The sequence below is a fragment of the Triturus cristatus genome, chromosome 12 (assembly GCF_964204655.1).
Source record: "Triturus cristatus chromosome 12, aTriCri1.1, whole genome shotgun sequence".
Taxonomy (NCBI): Eukaryota; Metazoa; Chordata; class Amphibia; order Caudata; family Salamandridae; genus Triturus; species Triturus cristatus.
The window spans coordinates 146,576,683-146,600,978 of record NC_140595.1 but is presented as its reverse complement, the minus strand read 5'-3'; the positions used below and the strand labels follow the sequence as shown (position 1 = coordinate 146,600,978).

General features: G+C 52.0%; 1 protein-coding gene across 4 annotated transcripts in view; it reads right to left on the bottom strand.

Annotated features, from left to right (window-relative positions):
- LOC146772936 (rho guanine nucleotide exchange factor 11-like) overlaps positions 1–24,296 on the bottom strand; it is an 896,981-nt gene that overhangs the window by 125,374 nt on the left and 747,311 nt on the right. For all 4 annotated transcript variants that reach the window (XM_085639320.1, XM_085639323.1, XM_085639321.1 and 1 more), the window contains one exon: positions 8,821–8,903. In XM_085639320.1, the coding sequence (XP_085495446.1) occupies positions 8,821–8,903 (83 nt within the window). The remainder of the gene's footprint in view (positions 1–8,820; positions 8,904–24,296) is intronic.

Below are 24,296 nucleotides of genomic sequence, written 5' to 3'. Positions count from 1 at the left end.
CTCTGGGCAAATCACTTAATTTCTCTGTGCCTAAAAAAACAAGCATTTACAATGCAATGGTCTTGGCATTGGTAAAATTAGAGCTATTGGCATTGCTCATGACATTATTTTTGTTTATGTTTTTGTTTTTAAAACATTTAAAGAAACTGCATTGTCATGAGCAATGCCAATAGCTCTAACTTTAACAATGCCGAGACCGTTGCATTGTAAATGCTTGTTGAGGAAGTAGTTGAGGGCTCTGAGGTCGGGAATAAGACTAAGGCCTCCGTCCTTCTTTGGGACCACAAAATAGCGAGAGTAACAACCACAGCCTATTTCTGGCCCGGGGAACCCTCTTTATATCTCCCTTGGCCTAGAGAGTTTTGACTTCCTCGGGGAGTAGGGAAAGGTGAGCTTCAGTCAGCCGATCGTACACTGGAGGCATGGATGGAGGGGGAGTCTTGAAGAGAGGGAGTAGCCCCTTTGGACTATTTGCAACACCCATCTGTCGAGGTGATGTCCTGCCAGTGGTGGAGATGATGGTGTATTTTGCCACCAACTGGCCGTGAATGATCCTGAAAGATCAGACTAGGAGGGTTTTGCGGTGGAGGAGGGGATCGTGGCTTGGCTTGACCTCTGGCCTCCGCGTCCACGGCCCCACAGAGGTTGCGGTGAGGTCCAAGGACTTGGCCATAGCTCTTGAGTCCTTGAAACGCTCAAGTGCGGCATCTGCTTTGTCTCTGAAGCGACGGGAGCCATCAAAGGGCATGTTCATAAGATTAGCCTGGACATCCCTCGAAAAACCAGATGTCTTCAGTCAATCGTGGCGACGTACGGCCACCATCATGGAAATCGCTCTGCTCAGGAAGTCTGTCATGTCCAAGCTGCATCTCTCACGTCTGAATTAGCTTGGGAGAGTAGAATCCAGTCCTACTCCGAGACTTTGGGCAGCACCTGCGCAACCGTGTCCCATATCGAATGGAAGAACAAGTTACTTACCTTCGGTAACGATGTATCTGTAAGAAACATTAGTTAGTTAGATTCCTCACCTTAGAATATCCCCAGGCATCAGGCTGGATCCGGAAAGATTTTTGTAGCAATACCCCTTGCGCGTCGCTAGGCGTCGTCTCCGGCTCCGCATCCGTCGTTGACGTCGTGCGCCGGAATGACGTCAGAGTACTTCGACGCCGCCCTCGTGCGCTGACGTCAGTTCTTGTACATAGCTTTCCGCGCCAGGAACGCAGAGCCATGCAAGAGACCGACACTGGTGCCAAAAAGTCTAGGGCCCTGAACAGGATGACCTTAACCCTAGATGTCGGTTCGCAGAGCGGGGAGGATGGGTGGGTCGGTGAGGAATCTAACTAACTAATGTTTCTTACAGATACATCGTTACCAAAGGTAAGTAACTTGTTCATCTGAAAGAAACACGTTAGTTTGATTCCTCACCTTAGAATAGATACCCCAGCAATACCAACCCCGGTGGAGGGTCTGCGAACCAAGATCACACCAGAAAGTCCTGGAGAACAGAACGGCCAAAGAAGCCATCTCTCTGGACTTGGCTGTCCAGGCAATGGTGCTTGGCGAACGTGTGCAGTGAGGCCCACGTCGCCGCCTGACAGATGTCCTGCAAGGGAACTCCCCGTCCCAGGGCAGTAGTCGCCGCTGAGGCCCAGGTGGAATGGGCTCTCAGCCCAACAGGAGGGTCCTTTTTCGCCAATGAGTAACAAACCTTTATACACAATACGACTCACCGTGAGATGGTCCGCTTGTGTACAGCCCTCCCCTTCTTAGCACCTACGTATCCAACAAAAGGTTGGTCGTCCACCGGGAACTGTCTGGTGCGGTCCAAATAAAAGGACAGCACACGTTTGGGGTCCAGACGGTGGAGCCTCTCTCCCTCTTTCGAAGGATGCGGAGGCGGAAAGAAGGTGGGCAATGTGACAGATTGTCACCACTTTTGGAAGAAAAGAAGGACGAGTCCGGAGGACAACCTTGTCCAGATGAACAGAAAGAAAGGGAGGCTCAGATGACAGAGCCTGGAGCTCACTCACCCATCTAGCCGAGGTGATAGCTACCAGGAAAGCAGTCTTAAGAGTCAGAAGACGAAGGGGACAATTGTGAAGAGGCTCAAAGGGAGCGCACATCAGAAAGGTCAAGACAAGATTCAAATCCCACTGAGGCATTACGAAGGGGACAGGAGGAAACATGTGAGTAATGCCTTTAAGAAAACACGAAACAACAGGGGACTTGAAAAGAGAAGGCTGATCAGGAAGCCGTAAGAAAGCAGAGATTGCAGAAAGATAACCTTTCAAGGTGGCCAGAGCAGAGCCCTGCTGGGCCAAAGAAAGAAGAAAGAGTAGAACCTCAGAAAAAGGGGCGGAAAGGGGATCCACAGCCTTTGCTGTGCACCATGCCACAAATTTGTTCCACCTGCGTATACCGATTTTGTGGAGGGACGCCTGGCTGCCAGAATGACGTCCCAAGACTTCAGGAGGCAAGTCAAATGGCATCAACTGTCGCCGCTCAATCTCCACGCATGGAGGTGGAGACTGGACAGGTTCGGGTGGAGGACCGTCCCCTGCTGCTGCGACAGAAGGTCCTCCTGAAGAGGCAGTCGTACCGGAGGATCGATTGACATACTGAGTAGCTCGGGATACCAGTACCTTCGGGCCCACTAAGATGACTTGGGCCCGGTCGCGCCTGATCTTCTTCAGCACTCTGGGCAGAAGTGGTATAGGCGGAAAGGCGTACAACAGACCGCAACTCCACTCGCGACGAAAAGCGTCTCCAAGCGAGTGCCGAGATCAAACCAAGGCTCTCCCCACTGCAGAAAGAGATCTTGCGCCACGTCCGAGTTCAGACGCCATTCCTGAACCATCATGCACCGGCTGCTGAGTTCGTCTGCTCTGGCGTTCAGAGAGCCCGCCAGATGTTGAACCACCAGGATGATGCCCAGGTGTTCCAGCCATGTCCAGAGGCGCAGAGCCTCCTGACAAAGGGTCCACGACCCCACCCCGCCCTGTTTGTTGCAATACCACATGGCGGTGGTGTTGTCCGTGAACACCTGCACGACACTTCCCCGGACAGAGGGAAGGAAGGCTTTCAGTGCAAGCCGGATCGCTCTCAGCTCCAACATGTTGATATGGAGTTGAGACTCCGCCGGAGACCAGAGGCCTCTGATCTCCGCCTCTCGCATATGGCCCCCCCATCCCAGGAGGGACGCGTCCCATCACTACTACGTGCTCCGGTTGGGGTAGGGAAAGGCATCTGCCCCTGACCCAATCGCGGTCCGTGAGCCACCACTGCAACTGTTTCGCAGTGCCCTCCAAGATCAAGACATGGTCGGAAAGGTTGCCTCGATGCTGGGCCCACTGAAACTTCAGGTCCCACTGCAGGGCCCGCATTCGCCACCTGGCGTAATGCACCAACAGGATGTAGGAGGCCATCAGCCCCAAAAGCCGCAGCACCAACCTGACCGAAACCCAGGATAGAGGCCGAAAGATGGGAATCAGAGCCTGAATATCCCGGACCCGCTGTTCCGGAGGATAGGCCCGGAACTGCACCGAATCGAGAACCGCTCCGATGAAGAGGAGCTTCTGGGAGGGTCTCAGGTGTGACTTCGGCACGTTGATGGAGAACCCCAGCAAATGCAGGAGGTCGGTCGTAGTCTGGAGGTGGGAGACGACTTGCTGGGGCGAGCCCGCCTTCAACAGCCAGTTGTCGGGATAGGGGGAAGACTGGAACCCCCGATCTGCGCAGATGAGCTGCGACCACCGCCATCACTTTCGTGAACACCCGAGGGGCACTGGTGAGGCCGAAGGGGAGCACGGTGAACTGAAAGTGCTCCTGACCCACCGTGAACCGCAGGTAACGCCGGTGGGCCGGCAGGACGGGGATGTGAAAATAGGCGTCCTGCAAGTCCAACGCTACCATCCAGTCTCCAGGGTCGAGGGCAGCCAGAACCTGAGCTAAAGTGAGCATCTTGAACCGTTCCTTCCGGAGGAAGGCGTTGACGCTCCTGAGGTCCAAGATAGGGCGTAGGCCCCCTTTGCCCTTCTTGGGAACCAGAAAGTAGTGGGAATAGCAACCACGGATTACTTCTGGACCAGGAACACGCTTGACGGCCTCTTTGGCCAAGAGGGCCGTAACTTCCTCCCGCAGAAGATTCAAGTGATCCTCCGACATACGGTGGCACTGCGGTGGCATGGCTGGAGGGGTCGTCTCGAAGGGGAGGGAGTAGCCCCTTCGGACGATTTGCAGCACCCACCTGTCCGATGTGATGGATCACCAGTGGAGCAGGTGATGGCGAACTCTGCCGCCCACTGGCGTGGAATGGGCCTGAAAGCTCGGACTAGGAGGGCTTTGAGGCGGATGCTGCCGGGGTGGATGTGGACTGACCGGCACGTTGTCCTCCAGTACCGCCACGGCGGAATCCACGTCCGCGACCGCGTGCAGGTTGGTTCTGCGGCCGGTGGCTAGGCGGACGTGAGGAGGCGCCTCTTCCTTGGCCACGAAAGGCGGAAGATTGCGGCCGCGGGGGCGAGAGACCCAAGGACTTGGCTGTCCTTAAAACGAGCCACCGCACTATCCGCCTTCTCACCAAAAAGGCGCGTGTCATCAAAGGGCATATCCATGAGGGTACTCTGGACATCCCCCGAGAAAGACGTGGACCGCGGCCAGGCGTGGCGCCGGAGCGCCACCGTGGTGGAAATCGCCCTACCCAGCGAGTCCGTGGTGTCGAGTCCACACCGTATGGCATGTCGTGCTGCATCTCGCCCGTCAGCAAGCGGCTGGGAGAGACGTGTCCAGGCCTCCTCCGGACACAGGGACAGCACGTCCTCCACCATATCCCACAGAGAGTGGGAGAAACGGTCCAAGAGGCAAGCGGTGTTCAAAGACCGCAGGCCCAAACTCAGGGAAGAGAACAGCTTCTTTCTGAACTGTTCCAGCCTCTTGGATTCCCGATCCGGAGGAGCGGACGGGAAGGAGGATTGGGAAGTTGAGGCCTGGATAACCAGACTCTCGGGGTGGGGTGTTGGGACAGGAAACTGGGGTCGCCCGGAGCAGGGCAGTGGTGCCGGGCCACGTTCCGATCCACAGGAGGAACTGTGGAGGGCTTGGACCAAGTGCCCTGCAGATCGTCTATGAGGGCCTCATTGAACTGCAGCAGAGGCTCTGTGGAGCTTGCTGACGGTTGAAGCACCTCTGTGAGGATGTTAGTCCTCACGGCCACAGCAGGCAACTCGAGCCTCAGGGCTTCGGCCGCCTTGCGCAGCACCACTGAGAAAGCTGCACCTTCCTCCGAGGCCACAGTTGGAGGAGAGATGAAACCAGCATCCGGGGAGGTGTCCAGACCACTGGCATCCCCCAGTTCGTCTGCCCAGTCCTGTGAAAGTTGGCCCTGTCTGGCCATAGGGTCCTCAGATCCCTCCCAGTCGCCCCCGTCATCCGATTCCTGATAAACAGGAGGAATGATCGGAGCCGGGCGGTAGATGAAACGCTCATCCATCGGCGTCGAGCGGCGCCGGGCCCGGACAGGGGCTAAACCGGGGAACGGCGTCGTCCGGAGACAGCGCCGGTGTCGGTGCCACGGGGGAGGCGTCGTGAGGTCGACCGGCGCCGGCAGAGATCCAGGTCTGGATCCCTCGGGGACCTGCGGCGTCAGGACCGAAGTCGTCGACGGCGCCGGGGCCACCGGCACGCGAGGTCGCCCAGTTGAGCCCGCGCGGCCCGAAGGCGCGCCGGCAGGCGTCGACGGCGGAGCCAGGCCCCTCATGGCCGAGAGGAAAGCACTGACCTCCGCCGGAGTCGCGTCAGTCCCAGGGACCGGCGGGTATGGGGACGGACGCGGCTCCTGCAGTTCCGACGGAGCCGCGGGGGTGGGACCACCCTGACCCTCGGCCGAGTCGCGCAACCGGCGAGGGGAGTCCAAAGAGCGGTGTCGCCTCTTGGACTTCTTTGATCGCTTCGACTTACCCGAAGACTTCGAGCCCGACGAGCGATGATGGTGGCTGCGGCTCTGCGATCGGTCCTTGGACCTCCTCCGGGACCGTGAGCGGCGCGGAGCCGAGTGCCGAAGCTCGAGGAGCTTACGGGACCGCTCCCGCCTAGCCTTCGAGGTCAAGGCATGACAATCGGGGCACGACTCCGCGTCGTGGTCGGGCCCCAGGCAGTAAAGGCACCGGCGATGGTGGTCCGTCACCGACATCAGTCGATGACAGGAGTCGCAGGCTTTAAACCCAGGCATCCTACCGGCACCAGAGTCGAGTCGACAGAAGACCAAAAAGAGTCAAAAAAGTTTAGTCAAAAATTGACTAAGGGTTAAGCTCCTCCCGGATCGGCGCTGTCTGGCGCGGAAAAAAGAAGAACTGACGTCAGCGCGCGAGGGCGGCGTCTAAGTACTCAGATGACGTCATTCCGGCGCACGACGCCATCGACGGACGCGGAGCCGCAGACGACGCCTAGCGACGCGCAAGGGGTATTGCTACAAAAATCTTTCCGGATCCAGCCTGACGCCTGGGGATATTCTAAGGTGAGGAATCTAACTAACGTGTTTCTTTCAGATAAGGCTATCTTGAATCTAGGCAGTCCCTTGAAGAAATAAGGGAGTAATTAGTGTTGATGGCTATCTGTCCACATTTGTGATAAACACATTTACTCAGAGTTTCATAAAGGAAAGTTTGTTGTCAATAAAAGCAACGCACATTCTCATCAATTGCTCAAGATAAAAATCATGAGCAGGAAAATGCCATCATTAAGGGAGATGGAGGAGCTGTAGGTCTGGCAGAAATCTTGGAGCTCTAGTGTCAAAAAGGAAATCTTCGTCTAATGATTCTTTATGTAAATGACCACCATATTAGGTATCTGCCCTGGCAATAAGTTGTTGGTAGACACTAGCATTCTGAGGAGGGAAGGGTCTAGATGGATATTGATCCGGGTCATTCGTTGTTATGGGATCGGAATGGGATATGCCCCATGGTTCTGGCTCGCATAATGGGTCTTCCATAACACCAGTGTTTGATCTAGGTGAACCTGGAGGTGTAGCATCTATAGGATAATGATGTGGAGATGCATGAGAAGAAGGAGGAGAAGGTGGAGGTGATGATGGTGGGGTAGTGGAGGAGTTGGTGGTGGAGAAGAAGGTGGGGGATGATGAGTAGGACTTGTAGCAGTGTCTTTTGTCCTCTTTTTTGTGCCACAGGAGTGTCCAAATATCCTCAAAAGACAATTGCCTCTTTGGTGGAGGAGAGGCCGTTATTTTTCCAGTTCCGTGCTAAATCTGGATTTTTCTTGGTCGAATATCCATGGTTTTGAGGATAGACTCAACAGGAGACATAGAAACTGTAGAATGTTTCGAAGTTTTTGTCTCGGATGATTTCGGAACTGAAGAATGCTTTGAGGATTTTTGATTCGGCTCATTTCGGAACCGAAGCGGAGAGATGTTTTTTAGCCGGCACTGAGGCAGAAGCACTCAGGTGCTGGGTCAGTTTCGAAGAGTGGGAGGGATACAGACATATGTGCATGATCCGAGAAGGTTAATACAGAGGATTTAAACTTGGTTGAAATTGTCGGTGCCAAACCCAAGGATGGGGCATCTGAAGTGTCTTTTCGGTTGACCATGGCCAGATGGCAGTGGAGGTCTGGTGAATTCCAATAATGGAAAGAGCAAAGATTTGGAGGTCTTTTTGGTGGAGGAACAGGGTCAGGGTCGATAGTACAGACACACTGTACGAGTGGCAGGTTGGGCTCCTATTCGCCTACCACTTCGAATAAGGCTTCTTCTTTATACTTGGCAGCTTGCTCTTTGTGGGCATGCTCTTCTCCGAAAACTTTGTGTCATCTTCGGAGCGACTGGACTCTTCTAGCCGATGCGTTCTCTGATCCCGGAGAGTCTTTGCACATAAGATGTTGGTTTGTGTGCGGGTACTTGGTGTGACACTGGGTGCAACATCAAAAAGGTATCCATTACATCAGGAACACATGTTCAGTGCCAACGGTGCACATGCGCAGTAGGCCTGAGATGGGCGACGCCCACAAGGGGCATCGGTTGGTGTCCAAACCAACAAATTTGAAGCAGCTTAGTAATGGAAAAGTGTGATTGAAAGAACTATACCTAAGACAGGATAGGACCCAAAAGTCGTACCGAACAGCAGTCGAACACGGAGGAGAGGCACACATGTCCAAACCCAACGGTGAAGAGAAAACAGTGTAATAAAGGAGTTGATGCACATGCGCAGTATCACAAAGAGGAGAAGTTACTCTACCGAATTAATCGAAAGAATTCTTTGAAGAAAAACAACTTCTACAACTCCGAATCCTACACTAGATGGCAGGAGTATTCAAAGCATGTATAACAACCACATATGCCATCGAACATAACATTCTTCGCATGACTTGGAGTTGTACCCTTAGCCCAAACACCAGAGGTACACCTTGAGCGGGTCCGTCACCAACACCTGTTTCCGGCAGTCATGACATAGTTTGAACTCTCTAGTCCTCGGTGGGGACACCATTCCCTTGCACACATGAGAGTTTTGGAAAGATTGGTCAATCAGAGAAGAGAGAGCGAAGCTCTAGATCCATGTTCAAAGCGTTGAAATAAAAAACAGACTTTGTCACATAAGGGTGGCATCTATATGTGGCTTCTCTCCATCACTTACTCCATGGGACAAGATCAACACAAAGATGCACAGCGTCATTTACCAGCACACAACAGCACTGTTATGAAAACCTTTGGATCCAGTCTGTACCTGTGGAATAGTCTAATGGTGAGGAATCTGCAGTTAGAAGTATCCATCAGAACTGATGTGTTTTGAAGATTCTCTACGCAACAGAACTCACCTAGAGGGACTTCTTCTGTGTCTGACACAGTGTAGTTTTCAGCAGAGAGGATGGCTGGGACGACAGAATTCGGCAGCACCACACTATGATGAGAGAAATATGATTTATGTTAATGAGATACAAACTGAAGCCTAGGATCCCCAAACACAAATAAATAGAAGTGATCTCTTGACAAAGAGGTCATAATCTGGCAGAGGACGCACAAGGCTATCCTTAGATTACAATAGCTAGTTTTTCCACTATCACACAATAAATAATCCAATCAACATGCAATAAGGACTATGTTACTCACCTTGTAATTATCTGTTTGTAGCATGCAGTGCTGTAGGTTCACATGCTCTGCACACTTCTGCCATCTAATTTTGAGCTTGGACATTTGCAACTTGTTTTTCTTTGAAGACGTCTTTTGAATCACAGGGTAAAATAACTCCTCCTTTAGTTGGCAATGCACAAGCGCATCAGCTCCATAGTGAGATTGTGTTCTCCACAGTGGGTGAGCGTAAAGATGACGCAGAAGGACAGGAAAATGTAATGAAGGTATATACAAAGAGTTAAAAGAAATGGACATCTCAACAACCAAAGGCTTCCGGGGAGGTGGTTGGACGCATGTGAATTTACAGCACTACATGCTAGGAACTAATGCTTCCAATTTTAGTAAAATTGTCTGTTAGTAGCATGTGTGGCTGTGAGTACACATGCTCTGTATAGACTGTAAAGAAGTGCTCCCCAAGAGATGGCTTGTGGGAGGTTGTTGCAGAGGACTGAAATGGAGCTCTATGAGAAGATTGTCAACTCTTGCATTTTGTCATGATAGAATAGCCACACTGTGGTGTTTGTTGAATGTGTGCGTGGTGAACCATGCTTTGCAAAAATCAGCTATGGTTATGCTTCCAAGGAAAGCAATAGTGGCTCCTTTTTTGCAAGTAGAATAACGTCTGGGCAGAGAAGGCAAATTCCTCCTTAATGTAGCAGTTTTGAAAACATCTAACAATCCATCTAGCTATGCTCGCCTTTGAAAAAGTCTGACCTTCATGTGGCTTGCTGAAAGCAAAATAAAAGTTTTTGAGTTTTTCAAAAGGACTCGGTTCTATCAATATAATACAGGAGGGCATGCTTGACATCAGGGTGTGAAGGGCCCCCTCTGCCACAGAGTCTTGCTGTGGGAAGAAGCATGGGAGCTCAATGGTTTGAATGAGTTGGAATGGGGAAATCACTTTTGAAAAGAAGAGGGTTGGTTCTAAGGACAATTCGCTAACACACCTTAAAGACGTGATAGCATCAAGGATAGCAACATTTTAGGAAAGGAATTGTAATGGGCACAAATGTAGAGGTTCAAAGGGAAAGTCCATGATTCTGGTAAGGACAATGTTAACGTTCCAAACATAGTCATGGGGTACCCCAGGTAGAATAACTTGTTTGATTCCTCCCAAGAAAGCCTTGATGATAGGGATTCTGAATAAGGAGAAGTGTTTCCTGTTATTCATATAAGTTGCAATGGCATCTAAGTGAAGGCATATGGAATTATAGGTGAGGCTTAATTTCTGTAGATGATGGAAGTAGCAGAGAATATATTGAATTTAAGCAGGACTATGTGCTTGGGAATGTAGTAGTAGAAAAAACTCTTACACTTGGCAGTGTAGCAGGCCCGTGTAGTGGGTCTGCAAGCTTCTTTGAGGATAGACATGCACTCTTGAGGAAGATTAAAAAAGCCAAACTTTAGGACTTCAGGAGTCAGATCACTAGATTGAGTTGCCTGGGACTAGGATGTCTCATTGTGCCTTACCTCTGAGTGAGAAGGTAAGGCCAGTTAGGGAGCTTCTCATGGGAAACCACAGACATCTCCTGAAGGGTTAAGAATCGGTTGCCTCGCACAAGTGGGAGTCATCAGAATGAGGGATGTTTGCCAAAGCTTCTGACCATGTACGGAAGAGAGGGAGCGCAGAAAAAGCAGAGATCTATTCTGCTGTCTATAATTAATTATCGAATGAACAAACATAACTATAATTCATGGTTTTTTGTTTACCTAAATGATTTTGCCAAACAGTCAACATTGTATATATATATTCTTTGTTGGTTTTATATCACAAAAACTTAATATCACAAGTGCACCGATAATCACTTTTGTCAACAGTCGCGCAAACTGCACCATATTTTGTAGCACTAACCTTCCCTTTTATTATCTTACCACTGTTATTTCAAAACAGTTGTTCCAAAACAGTGGGAATACATGTCTTGTTTGTTTTTTAGTACGGTGTATTGCCAAGAGAGCATGGGCCAATAAATCCCTCTGAGAATTGGCGGCTACCAGTGCGAGGCATTTTGTGAATTCTCTGGGAACATTAGTGATCCCGAATGGCAATACTTTGGCTTGGTAATGCTGACCACTTACCATGAACTGTAGGTAGCAGCGATGGGAGAGATAGACGGGTAAATGAAAGTGGGCATCCTTCAGAACGAGAGCTGTCATGCAGTTGCCTTGCTGCACCAGAGGGATGACATCCTGTTGAGTGACCATGTGTAAATGTTCTGAAAGGATGTACTTGTTGAGAGGCCTGAGCTACAATATTGGCCTTAAAGACCCATCCATTTTGGGGATGTGAAAGTGCTCGGAGCACAACCCCTTGCTCAGATGTTGCAATGGTACTGATTCAAATGTTCCTTTGAGGATAAGCACCTGAATCTATTCCTGATGAAGGCACTGGTGTTATGCAGAGAGGGTGTGAAGTTTGGTGGTGTTGTAGTGAGCACAAGGAGGTAGCAGTGTTGAATGGTGGAGAACATCAATTGGTCAGAGGCTATCTTTTACCAGCACTGGACAAACCAGTGGAGTCTTTCCCAAAGTGATGTAGAGTGATCGTGAGGAAGTGCAAGGTAGTCAGTCATTTGAGAGTGGGGCCCATTTGGTAATGTCGCCTTTGGCCCTCCCTTTGATGTTAATACCCTGTCACCTCCTCTTGAATACCCCTGTGTTAAATGCTGGGTTTATTGCTATTGTTGCCTGTAGTGGCTGGAGAGTCTGGGGAAGTGGTTATACTGGCCACCCTATACTGTGACCTAACGCTTGGGAAGTTGTGGTCTAAAGGGCACCCATTATTTTGGCCGCACCTGCGGTCCGAACAGGGGCTCACCCTTGAACAGTAGGTTCAGAAAATGTGGTTGTGTGTTTGAAGGGACACAGAGCCAGGCATGACTCCTAACGCACAAGTTACTTACCTTCGGTAACGATATATCTGTAAGAAACATTAGTTATAGATTCCTTACCTTAGAATTACCCCCAGGCGTCAGACTGGATCTGGAAAGTTTTCGTCAGCAGTACCTCTGCGCGTCGGAAGGTGGCGTCGGTCGGCTCCACGTCCGTCGTCGCCGGAATGACGTTGCGGCAGCTACTTAGACGCCGCCCTCGCGCGCTGGCGTAAAATCTGTAACGACCTTCCGCGCCAGAAACACAGAGCCATGCAAGACACTGACCATTGGTGCACAAAACTAGGGCCCTGACAAGATGTCCTTAACCCTAGAAATCAGTTCGCAGTACGGGGAGGATGGGTGGGGCGGTAAGGAATCTATAACTAACTGTTTCTTACAGATATATTGTTACCAACGGTAAGTAACTTGTGCATCTGAAAGAAACATGTTAGTTATAGATTCCTTACCTTAGAATAGATACCCCAGCAATACCAACCCCTGTGGTGGGTCTGCGAACCAAGATCACACCAGAAAGTCCTGGAGAACAGAGCAGCCAAAGAAGCCCTCTCTCCGGACTTGGCTGTCCAGGCAGTAGTGTTTGGTGAACGTGTGCAGTGATGCCCACGTAGCTGCCTGACAATGTCATTCAGAGGCACTCCTCTTCACAAGGCAGTAGTGGCTGCCGTCGCCCTGGTGGAGTGAGCACGTAGCCCGACCGGAGGCTCCTTTTTAACCAGAGAGTTTCAAGCCTTAATACACAACACGACCCATCGAGAAATGGTGCATTTGTGTACGGCCCCACCCTTCTTTGCACCCACGTAGCCAACAAAAAGTTGATCATCGACCCGGAACTGTTTTGTGCGATCCAGATTGACGGAGAGCACACGCTTTGGGTCCAGACGGTGGAGCCTCTCTTCCTCCTTTGAAGGATGCGGAGGCGGAAAGAAGGTGGGCAAAGTAATGGTCTGCCCGCTGTGGAAGGCAGTGACCACCTTAGGAAGAAAAGATGGACTGGTCCTGGGAACCACCTTGTCCGGATGAACAGACAAGAAAGGAGGTTTGGAAGAAAGAGCCTGGAGCTCACTCACTCACCTAGCGGAAGTGATGGCTACCAGGAAAGCAGTTTTAAGAGTTAAGAGGCGTAAAGGACAGTCATGAAGCGGCTCAAAGGGAGCGCACATTAAATAAGTTAGTACAAGATTCAAGTCCCACTGAGGCATAACAAATGGAATTGGAGGAAAAAGACACGTTAAGCCTTTCAAGAAACGGTTAACCACCAGGGACTTGAAAAGAGAAGGCTGATCTGGCAGCAGAAGGAAAGCAGAGATGGCAGAAAGGTAGTCCTTGATAGTGCCCAGAGCAACTGCTGCCGCTCAATCTCCGCGCAAGGAGGTGGAGACTGGACAGGTTCGGTGTAGAACCGTCCCATGCTGCTGCGACAGAGATCCTCCTGAAAAGGCAGTCAGATCGGAGGATCAATGGCCATGTTGAGAAGCTCGGGATACCAGACTCTTCGTGCCCAATCCGGAGCCACAAGAATGACTTGGGCCCGGTCGCGCCTGATCTTCTTCAGCACTCTGGGCAGAAGTGGTATAGGCGGAAAGGCGTACAACAGACCGCAACTCCACTCGCGGCGAATAGCATCACCAAGCGAGTGCTGCCTTGGAAATTCCAACACGCAGAATTGCTGAAATTGCGCATTCTCTTCGGTGGCAAACAGATCTTACCAAGGCTCTCCCCACTGTTGAAAGAGACCTTGCACCATCTCCGAGTGAAGACGCCATTCGTGATCCATCATGCACCTGCAGCCAAGTTCGTACGCCCTGACGTTCAGAGAACCTGCCAGGTGTTGAACCACCAAGGAACTGCCTTGATGTTCCAGCCATGTCTAGAGGCGAAGGGCTTCCTGACATAGGGTCCCCGACCCCACCCCACCCTGTTTGTTGCAATACCACATGGCGGTGGTGTTGTCCATTTACACCTGCACTACTCTTCCCTGGACAGAGGGAAGGAATGTCTTCAGTGCAAGCCGAATCGCCCGTAGCTCCAGAAGGTTGATGTGAAGCTTGGACTCCGCCGGAGACCAGAGGCCTCTGATCTCCGCCTCTCCCATGTGGCCGCCCCATCCCAAAAGAGAGGCATTAGTCACCACAGTGTGGTCTGGTTGGGGAAGGGAGAGGGATCTGCCATTGACCCAATCCTGGTTTGTTAGCCACCACTGCAGTTGTAGAGCAGTGCCCTCTGAGATCTGGACAGATTCCCCTGATGCTGCGCCCACTGGAACTTCCGGTCCCACTGCAGAGACCGCATATGCCACCTGGCATGATCGATCAGCAGGAGGCCATGAGGCCAAGCAGCCTCAGGGTCATTCTGACCGAAACCCAGGACAGAGGCTGAAAGATTGGAAAAATAGCCTGAATATCCTGGACTCGCTGTACGGGAGGATAGACCCGAAACTGCGTCGTGTCCAGAACCGCTCCGATGAAGAGGAGCTTCTGAGAGGGAATCAGGTGCGACTTCGGCACATTGATGGAGAACCCCAGCATATGCAGGAGGTCGGCCGTAGACTGGAGGTGGGAGACTGTCTGGGGCAAGCCAGCCTCCAACAGCCAGTCGTCGAGATAGGGGAAGACAAACCCCTGATCTGCGCAGATGAGCTGCGACCACCGCCATCACTTTCGTTAACACCAGAGAGGCCAAAGGGGGAGCACGGTGAACAGAAAGTGCTCATGGCTTACCATGAACCGCAGGTAACGCCGTTGGGCCGGCAGGACGGGGATGTGAAAATAAGCGTCCTGCAAGTTCAACGCTACCATCCAGTCTTGCAGGTTGAGGGCAGACAAGACCTGAGCAAGCGTCAACATCTTGAACTTCTCCTTCGGGAGGAAGCGATTGACGTCCCTGAGGTCCAAAATAGGATGCAGGCCCTTGTCCTTCTTGGGAACCAGAAAGTAGTGGGAGTAACAACCACGACCTACTTCTGGGACAGGAACGCGCTTGATTGCTCCCTTGGCCAAGAGAGCCGTAACTTACTGTTGGAGAAGGGCCAGATGACCCTCCGACATGTGGTGGTATCGCGGTGGCATGGCTGGAGGGGTAGTCTCAAAGGGGAGGGAGTAGCCCCTTCGGACTATCTGCAAAACCCACCTGTCCGAAGTGATGGTGCGCCAGCAGTGGAGTTGATGGCGAATCCTGCCGCCCACTGGCGTTTGATGGCCCTGAAAGGTCAGACTAGGAAGGTTTGGAGGCTGCTGTAGAGGGGGGGGGGGGGGGCTGGTGGACTGGGTGGGACGTAGCTGGGCACCCCTTCCGTAGCCACGAAAGGGGTGAAAAGCAGACTGCACCGGACGTGAGGAGAGGCCTAAGGACTTGGCCGTAGCCCGTGAGTCCTTGAACCGCTCTAGGGCGTTGTCTGCTTTGTCGCCAAAAAGGCGACGGCAATCAAAGGGCATGTCCATTAAGGTGTTCTGGACATCTCCTGAAAAGCCAGTGGACCTCGTCCAGGCGTAGCGTTGAAGCGCTACCGACTTTGAAATGGTCCTGCCCAGAGAGTCGGCGGTGTCCAGCCCACAACGGATTGTAAACTTAGCTGCATCTCTCCCGGCGGCGACAGCCTGGGAGAGCACTGTCCGGGCCTCTTACGGACACTGAGGCAGCACTAGCACCACCGTATCCCACACTGAGTGCGAATAACGGCCCAAGAGACATGCAGTCTTTACGGACCGCAGTCCTAAGCTGGCGGAAGAGAACATTTTCTTGCCAAGATGGTACAGCTTCTTGGATTCTCTTTCCGGTGGAGCGGTAGGTAAGGTGCTTTTGGAGGTGGAAGCTTGGACCACCAAGCTCTCCAGGGTGGGGTGTTGGGAAAGGAAAGTGGGGTCGTCCGGAGCCGGGCGATCATCCTGTCCACGGGAGCCCCCGTGTTGGGCCTGGACCACGTGTCCAAAAGGACATCAGTGAGGGCCTCACTAAAAGAAAGCAGGGGCTCCGAAGAGCTTGCCGCTGGTTGAAGCACCTCAGTCAGGAAGTTAGCCCTGACCGCTACCGTACGAAGCTCGAGGTTGAGAGCCTTAGCTGCCCTACGCAACACCACAGCATATGACACTCCCTCCTCCATAGCCACGGTAGGAGGAGACAACATGCCAAGGTCGGGTGAAGTGTCAAGACCACTGGCATCCCCCAGCTCCTCTCTGCAGTCCTCCTCAGGCTCAAGCTGGTCAGTTAAAGGGTCACCTGACCCCTCCCAGTCCTCCTCATCTTCCTCTGTGGTTGGAAAGAGGCACCAGGAGTGAAGAGGGGCATGAAAACCCCACCCGGCGCCGGATCCGTCGTCAAGCGACGCCGGTCCGGCTCCGTGTCCACGTCGGGAAGAAGGCTGGGGTCGACGCCGGCCAGGGGGCCGACCGGCGTCGGGCACTACAGTGGTGCCGTCGGAAGCAGTGCTGGTGGAGGTGTAATAAGGTCAACTGGCGCCGATCCGGATCCAGGCCTGGATCCAAGGGGGGCCTGTGGCGCCGGCAGCAAAGACCTAGGCCCCCCAACCAAGTACGCAGGGACCAAAGGCACGCCGGCAGGGTCGGTCTGCCCAAAGATGGCATGCATCGCCTCGTAGAACGTATGCAAGCTGGGTGGGGGTTGCTCCCGGTCCCGGAAAGGGCGCAGAGCCCGATGGAGTGGTGCCACCCCCGCGCCTCGTCGGATCGGCAGACCGACGAGGAGAAGTCGAAGAGCGACGATCCTTCTTCGACTTCTTCTTATGCTTCGACTTACCCGACCCCGAGTGCGAAGACTTCGAGCAGGAATGGCGATTGCTCCACGACCAGTCCCTCGACCTCCCTCACGACCGGGACCTCGAACGGCACGGAGCCGACTGCTGGTGTTCAAGGAGCTTTCGGAACCGCTCCTGCAAAGCTGGCAACAGAGCTAGCAATCTGCCAGGGTGTGTGGCCTATTGTATAACCACCCTCTTGCCTGGCAATCAGAGCACAACTTGGGGTCGTGGTCGCGCTCCAGCAAAAAAGACACACGCGGTGCAGTTCCGTCACCGACATCAAGTGATGGCAGGATCCGCAGGCCTGGAAACTGGGCATTCCTCGTGCACCTTACGGAGTCGAAGACTCGAGAAAAGAAGTTGACAAAAGTCGAGAAAAAGTTAGTAAAAAAATGACTGAGGTACAGCTCTTCCCCGATCTGCGCTGGCTGGCGCGGAATAAGAAAGAACTGACATCAGCGCACGAGGGGCCCTTCTAAGCATCTAAGCAGCTGCAGCGATGTCATCCCGGCGACCACCACACAGATGACGGACGCGGAGCCGACCGACGCCACCTTCCGATGCGCAGAGGTACTGCTGATGAAAATCTTTCCGGATCCAGTCTGAGGTCTGGGGGTAATTCTAAGGTAAGGAATCTATAACTAACGTGTTTCTTTCAGATCAGGATGGTAGTATTACCATTCCTGGCCACAGTGACAACTGCGTCAACAGCGGAGCGAATGGTAGTGTTTGAGATGGCTTTGACTTAGGAAACCTGCTCTTGCCCCCACTGTCTGTACTGCTCAGAGAGGTGTCGGAGGAGTTCATACATTCCGTCCCAATACACACTGTCCTATCCTGTGAGTGGACCAACAGAGCTAGCAATCTGCCAGGGTGTGTGGCTAATTGTATAACCACCCTCTTGCCTGCTGCATCAACTCTCCTTGTCAGGAGGTTGCGCATCCCCAGTACCTTAGGAGTTGGTGTAATTCTGCGCAGTGTGGACCAAAAAGGGAGTCGGTGGAACTTGGCCAAATGTTTGTATTTTTTTTATTGACCCTTGGTGTGATGACTCTAACCTTGACAGTCTCTTTGAAGGTCTCGGGCGCAGTATTGAGCATCCCCTTGAGCACGGGGAGGAATTGTAGGGTGCAGTGTGCAGGAAGTCATAGTCCACATGTACAATGTTAATAAGTTCTTCAAATGATGATGAAGCGAGATCATGGACAGATTGCACTCAACAACTTCACTGCAGAGGAAGAGGTGGGACATTTTCACTCTACCTAGTGTTGCACATTACCCGATTCTGTGGAAACTTAATTAACAAAACTACCAAAAGATGGCTCTTCTCTCATCCCAGATGCTGCAGAGTGGAGCACATCTGGTCTGCACTGTCACAGAGCAGTTAACGTTGAGTACAAGGCAATTCAGATTAGCAGTTCGCTTACACTATATTAGAGAGGAGAATTCTCTCTTCCACAGTGATTTGTTAATGCTTATTTGGTTGTTTCAAAATTCAGCTACGAAAAACATTACACAACAATGGGGATGTTTGCACAGAAAATATCAAAAGCAAATGCGACTCAAGATAACAATATTTCTTCAAAAACATGCCCTTTTCACAACTGAATGCTTGATTAACAACCCCATTGTGTCCCACCAACCCTCAGACTTTAACCTCTTTTGGACTTCACCAGTAGTCAAGCAGATCTCTGCATAAAAAAATGAAAATAGAAGATTATGGGTCATCAAAACATGTTCACATGCTAACTCAATGTTAATTATTTGCAGTTACTAATTAGGAGAGATTTATTACATTTCTGGACTTCATTATTTTTTTTCTAATGTAGTTCCTATAAACATATGAACAAACAAGTTTGTGGAAAATCCTTTTTTCATAAGGAAATCTCGAAGGATGATGTTCTGGGTTAACCTTGGAAGGATGTGAAAACTTTAAATTCAGAGGTTTAAATACAGCTGATACCAAATAGGTAGAACACTATATATCAGTAGCCATTATCAGACCTGCCTTTCTATAACTTAGACATTTCTCTTGTCTTGATCATTAGAAATTTTTGTATATTCAGAGCCCTATGTTCCTCTAAGTTTGGAAAACACAAACTAACTTCTGCTGCTACCCTAAGTGGAAGGACTTTGCAATGTCCAAAAGCTACCTTAAATAACTCAAGGATAACATGCGAGTAAGCGCAGTACATATGCACCCCTGAATGTGCAGGGGTCAGAAATACGAAAATAACTTTTTCCACATTCACATCCATACGCAATGGTGCACCTTAAATAAACAGAAATTCAAATATGATCCAAGATACACCTTTTTTAACAGAGACATGATAAAAATACTCACAATTAGAACTGGTTGTTTTGCAAGGCAGTATTTAAATCCACCTTCAATGTGGAACAGATAGTCTCTACAAACAACAACAAAAAGTTGCCTACATTCGGTAATGCTCTTTCTGTTGGACAATTTAACTGTAGATGCTTCACCTTTTGGATTTCCCCAGAAACCAGACTACATCAGGCAACTTTTTACAATTGCTCCAGCCTGGCGAAAGGTGGCACCAATAGATTTCCATGTTCGCTTCACCCCACCTCGGGAAGTGATGATATAGAACCATATATTGGTGCTACCCCAGTTTAGAATAAAGGATTCTGTGTCCTTATGTACAGAGCATCAGTAAAAGAATAAGAATCGGGACAGTGTGCAGTATCTATCAAGAAACCTTATTACTACTTAGAAGTCAAGCTCACAGAACAAGGATGAAGGGGGGTCAGTGTAAAATCTGAGTAACCGCCAGAAGGAAAATGTTACTTACCCTGTAAGCATCTGTTTGTGGCATGTACTACTCTAGATTCACATGCTGTACATTCTCTTGCCATTTAGTGTTGGGCTCAGACCTTTGCAATTTGTGTTTCTTTGAAGAAGTCTTTAGAGTCACAAGGTATAGTGACTTCTCCTATAACTGGTAATGGACACTGGAATGCGCTCCATTGCTAGATATTTCCTTCACGGTGGGTGAGGATGGAATGGACCAGAGAGAAACAAAAGAAGACAACTATGCAAAGAGTAAGAATGAAAGGCATCTGGAACAAACAGATTTCTGGGGAGGAAGGTTGGGCACATGTGCATCTACAGCCCTACATCCCATAGACAGATGCTTTTTGGTTAAGTAACATTTTCCGCTAGTTACATGTTAAGCTGTGAACACACATGCTATGCATAGACTTTAAAGCAGTTTAGTTTTCCCATAAGCAGTGGCTAGCCTGAAGATGTTACAGAGGACTGGAAATGTGTATGTAATACAGCTTAGCCAATTTTAGCTTCTTGGGGGCCAGATGTAGGTGGCTAAATACCGGTTGGTAACCCCGAAATTCAGTAAATTTCAGGGTTACCGACCGGTATTTAGCCTTTCCTAATGTAGGTGATGATTCGAATCGGCATTTACCGAATCTGTATTTACTGAATCGGTAAATGCAATGTAGAAAGCACATAAAAGAGTGCTTATGTGCTTTAAGAATTCGTTAATTACCACCAACTTCAAGTTGGTGGTAATTAACTAATTCCTTTAAAAATTCACTTTTTAATTTTTTTAAAGTGCCATGTGGCACACATCCATGCCCTTAGGGCATGTATCTGCGCCACATGTGCACACAGGCACATTTCAGGGGTGCAACAGGGTGTCCTTGGGACACCCTGGCACCCTTGACATACCTCCCGGTATTACTGATTCAGTAATACCGAATCGCTAATACAGAATGGCTTTAGATTCATTCCTATGGGCCTCCGAGCCCATAGGAATGAATGGGTAGGTCACAGCTTTTCAAACTTTTCAAGATGGTGACACACTCTTTGGAGATGCATCATTTTGGGACACAGTAAGGTAGTGTAGCGAGCATGCGTAGCAAGTGAGCCCGAACCACTTAAGGGGGGTTTGGGGTGTTCTCCCCCTGAAGAAAATTAAGAAATAAAAGTGGGCAAAAGGTGCATTTTCAAGCAAATTTGAGACCATGGGGTTGAACACAGGCCCCTGCAGCGAATGCCTTCGTCCACTGAGCCACCAGACCCGGCATACACATTTATCTCTCTCTCTCTCTCTCTCTCTCTCACTCTGTCTGTCTGTCTGTCTACCTCTCTCTGTCTCCCTCTATCTGTCTCGCTCCCTCTGTCGCCCTCCTCCCTCGGTCTCCCTCCCTCTGCCTGTCGCCCTCTGTCTCCCTCCGTTTCCATCCCTCTGTCTCCCTCCCTCTGTCTCCGTCCTTCTGTCTCTCTCCCTCTGCCTCGGTCTCCCTCTTGCCCTCCCTCTTTCTCCCTCTGTCTGTCTCCCTTTGTCTCTCTCTCTCTCTCGGTCTTCCTCTCTCTCTGTCTTCCTCTCGCTCTGTCTCCCTCTCGCTCTGTCTCCCTCTCGCTCTGTCTCCCTCTCTCTCTGTCTTCCTCTCGCTCTGTCTCCCTCTCTCTCTGACTCCCTCTCTCTCTGACTCCCTCTCTCTCTGACTCCCTCTCTCTCTGTCTCCCTCTCTCTCTGTCTCCCTCTCTCTCTGTCTCCCTCTCTCTCTGTCTCCCTCTCTCTCTGTCTCCCTCTCTCTCTGTCTCCCTCTCTCTCTGTCTCCCTCTCTCTCTGTCTCCCTCTCTCTCTGTCTCCCTCTCTCTCTCTGTCTCCCCTCTCTCTCTGTCTCCCTCTCTCTCTGTCTCCCTCTCTCTCTGTCTCCCTCTCTCTCTGTCTCCCTCTCTCTCTGTCTCCCTCTCTCTGTCTCCCTCTCTCTGTCTCCCTCTCTCTCTGTCTCCCTCTCTCTCTGTCTCCCTCTCTCTCTGTCTCCCTCTCTCTCTGTCTCCCTCTCTCTCTGTCTCCGTCTCCCTCTCCCTCTCTGTCTCCTTCTCTATGTCTCCCTCTCTCTCTGTCTGACACCCTCCCTCTCCCTCCCTTCCTCGGTCTCCCTCTGCCTCCCTTCCTCTGTCTCCCTCTGTCTCCCTCCCTCTCCCTCCCTCTGTCACCCTCTCTCTTTCTCCCTCTGTCACCCTCTCTCTTTCTCCCTCTGCCTCCCTTCCTCTGTCTCCCTCCCTCTCCCTCCCTCTGTCACCCTCTCTCTTTCTCCCTCTGTCCATCTCCCTCTCTGTCTCTCTGTCTCAGTCTCTGCCTTTCTCCCTCTCTCTCTTCCTCTGTCTCCCTCTGTCTGTCTCCCTCTGTCTGTCTCCCTCTGTCTGTCTCCCTCTGTCTGTCTCCCTCTGTCTGTCTCCCTCTGTCTGTCTCCCTCTCTCTGTCTCCCTCTGTCTGTCTCCCTCCCTCTGTCTCCCTCCGTTTCCATCCCTCTGTCTCCCTCCCTCTGTCTCCGTCCTTCTGTCTCTCTCCCTCTGCCTCGGTCTCCCTCTTGCCCTCCCTCTTTCTCCCTCTGTCTGTCTCCCTTTGTCTCTCTCTCTCTCGGTCTTCCTCTCTCTCTGTCTTCCTCTCGCTCTGTCTCCCTCTCGCTCTGTCTCCCTCTCGCTCTGTCTCCCTCTCGCTCTGTCTCCCTCTCTCTCTGTCTTCCTCTCGCTCTGTCTCCCTCTCTCTCTGTCTCCCTCTCTCTCTGACTCCCTCTCTCTCTGACTCCCTCTCTCTCTGTCTCCCTCTCTCTCTGTCTCCCTCTCTCTCTGTCTCCCTCTCTCTCTGTCTCCCTCTCTCTCTGTCTCCCTCTCTCTCTGTCTCCCTCTCTCTCTGTCTCCCTCTCTCTCTGTCTCCCTCTCTCTCTGTCTCCCCTCTCTCTCTGTCTCCCTCTCTCTCTGTCTCCCTCTCTCTCTGTCTCCCTCTCTCTCTGTCTCCCTCTCTCTCTGTCTCCCTCTCTCTGTCTCCCTCTCTCTCTGTCTCCCTCTCTCTCTGTCTCCCTCTCTCTCTGTCTCCCTCTCTCTCTGTCTCCCTCTCTCTCTGTCTCCGTCTCCGTCTCCCTCTCCCTCTCTGTCTCCTTCTCTATGTCTCCCTCTCTCTCTGTCTGACACCCTCCCTCTCCCTCCCTTCCTCGGTCTCCCTCTGCCTCCCTTCCTCTGTCTCCCTCTGTCTCCCTCCCTCTCCCTCCCTCTGTCACCCTCTCTCTTTCTCCCTCTGTCACCCTCTCTCTTTCTCCCTCTGCCTCCCTTCCTCTGTCTCCCTCCCTCTCCCTCCCTCTGTCACCCTCTCTCTTTCTCCCTCTGTCCATCTCCCTCTCTGTCTCTCTGTCTCAGTCTCTGCCTTTCTCCCTCTCTCTCTTCCTCTGTCTCCCTCTGTCTGTCTCCCTCTGTCTGTCTCCCTCTGTCTGTCTCCCTCTGTCTGTCTCCCTCTGTCTGTCTCCCTCTCTCTGTCTCCCTCTCTCTGTCTCCCTCTCTCTGTCTCCCTCTCTCTGTCTCCCTCTCTCTGTCTCCCTCTCTCTGTCTCCCTCTCTCTGTCTCCCTCTCTCTGTCTCCCTCACCCTCCCTCTTTCTACCCCGGTCTCCCTCCCTCTGTCTCCCTCCCTCTGTCTCCCTCCCTCTGTCTCCCTCCCTCTGTCTCCCTCCCTCTGTCTCCCTCCCTCTGTCTCCCTCCCTCTGTCTCCCTCTCTCTCTGTCTCCCTCTCTCTCTGTCTCCCTCTCTCTCTGTCTCCCTCTCTCTCTGTCTCCCTCTCTCTCTGTCTCCCTCTCTCTCTGTCTCCCTCCCTCTCTGTCTCCCTCTCTCTCTGTCTCCCTCTCTCTCTGTCTCCCTCTCTCTCTGTCTCCCTCTCTCTCTGTCTCCCTCTCTCTCTGTCTCCCACGTTTTCCCTCTCTCTCTGTCTCCCTCCCTCTGTCTCCCTCCGTCTGTCTGTCTCCCTCCGTCTGTCTGTCTCCCTCCGTCTGTCTGTCTCCCTCCGTCTGGCTGTCTCCCTCCGTCTGGCTGTCTCCCTCCGTCTGGCTGTCTCCCTCCGTCTGGCTGTCTCCCTCCGTCTGGCTGTCTCCCTCCGTCTGGCTGTCTCCCTCCGTCTGGCTGTCTCCCTCCGTCTGGCTGTCTCCCTCCGTCTGGCTGTCTCCCTCCGTCTGGCTGTCTCCCTCCGTCTGGCTGTCTCCCTCCGTCTGGCTGTCTCCCTCCGTCTGGCTGTCTCCCTCCGTCTGGCTGTCTCCCTCCGTCTGGCTGTCTCCCTCCGTCTGGCTGTCTCCCTCCGTCTGGCTGTCTCCCTCCGTCTGGCTGTCTCCCTCCGTCTGGCTGTCTCCCTCCGTCTGGCTGTCTCCCTCCGTCTGGCTGTCTCCCTCCGTCTGGCTGTCTCCCTCTGTCTGTCTCCCTCTGTCTGTCTCCCTCTGTCTGTCTCCCTCTGTCTGTCTCCCTCTGTCTGTCTCCCTCTGTCTCCCTCTGTCTGTCTCCCTCTGTCTGTCTCCCTCTGTCTCCCTCTGTCTGTCTCCCTCCTCCCTCTGTCGCCCTCCTCCCTCTGTCGCCCTCCTCCCTCTGTCGCCCTCCTCCCTCTGTCGCCCTCCTCCCTCTGTCGCCCTCCTCCCTCTGTCGCCCTCCTCCCTCTGTCGCCCTCCTCCCTCTGTCGCACTCCTCCCTCTGTCGCACTCCTCCCTCTGTCGCACTCCTCC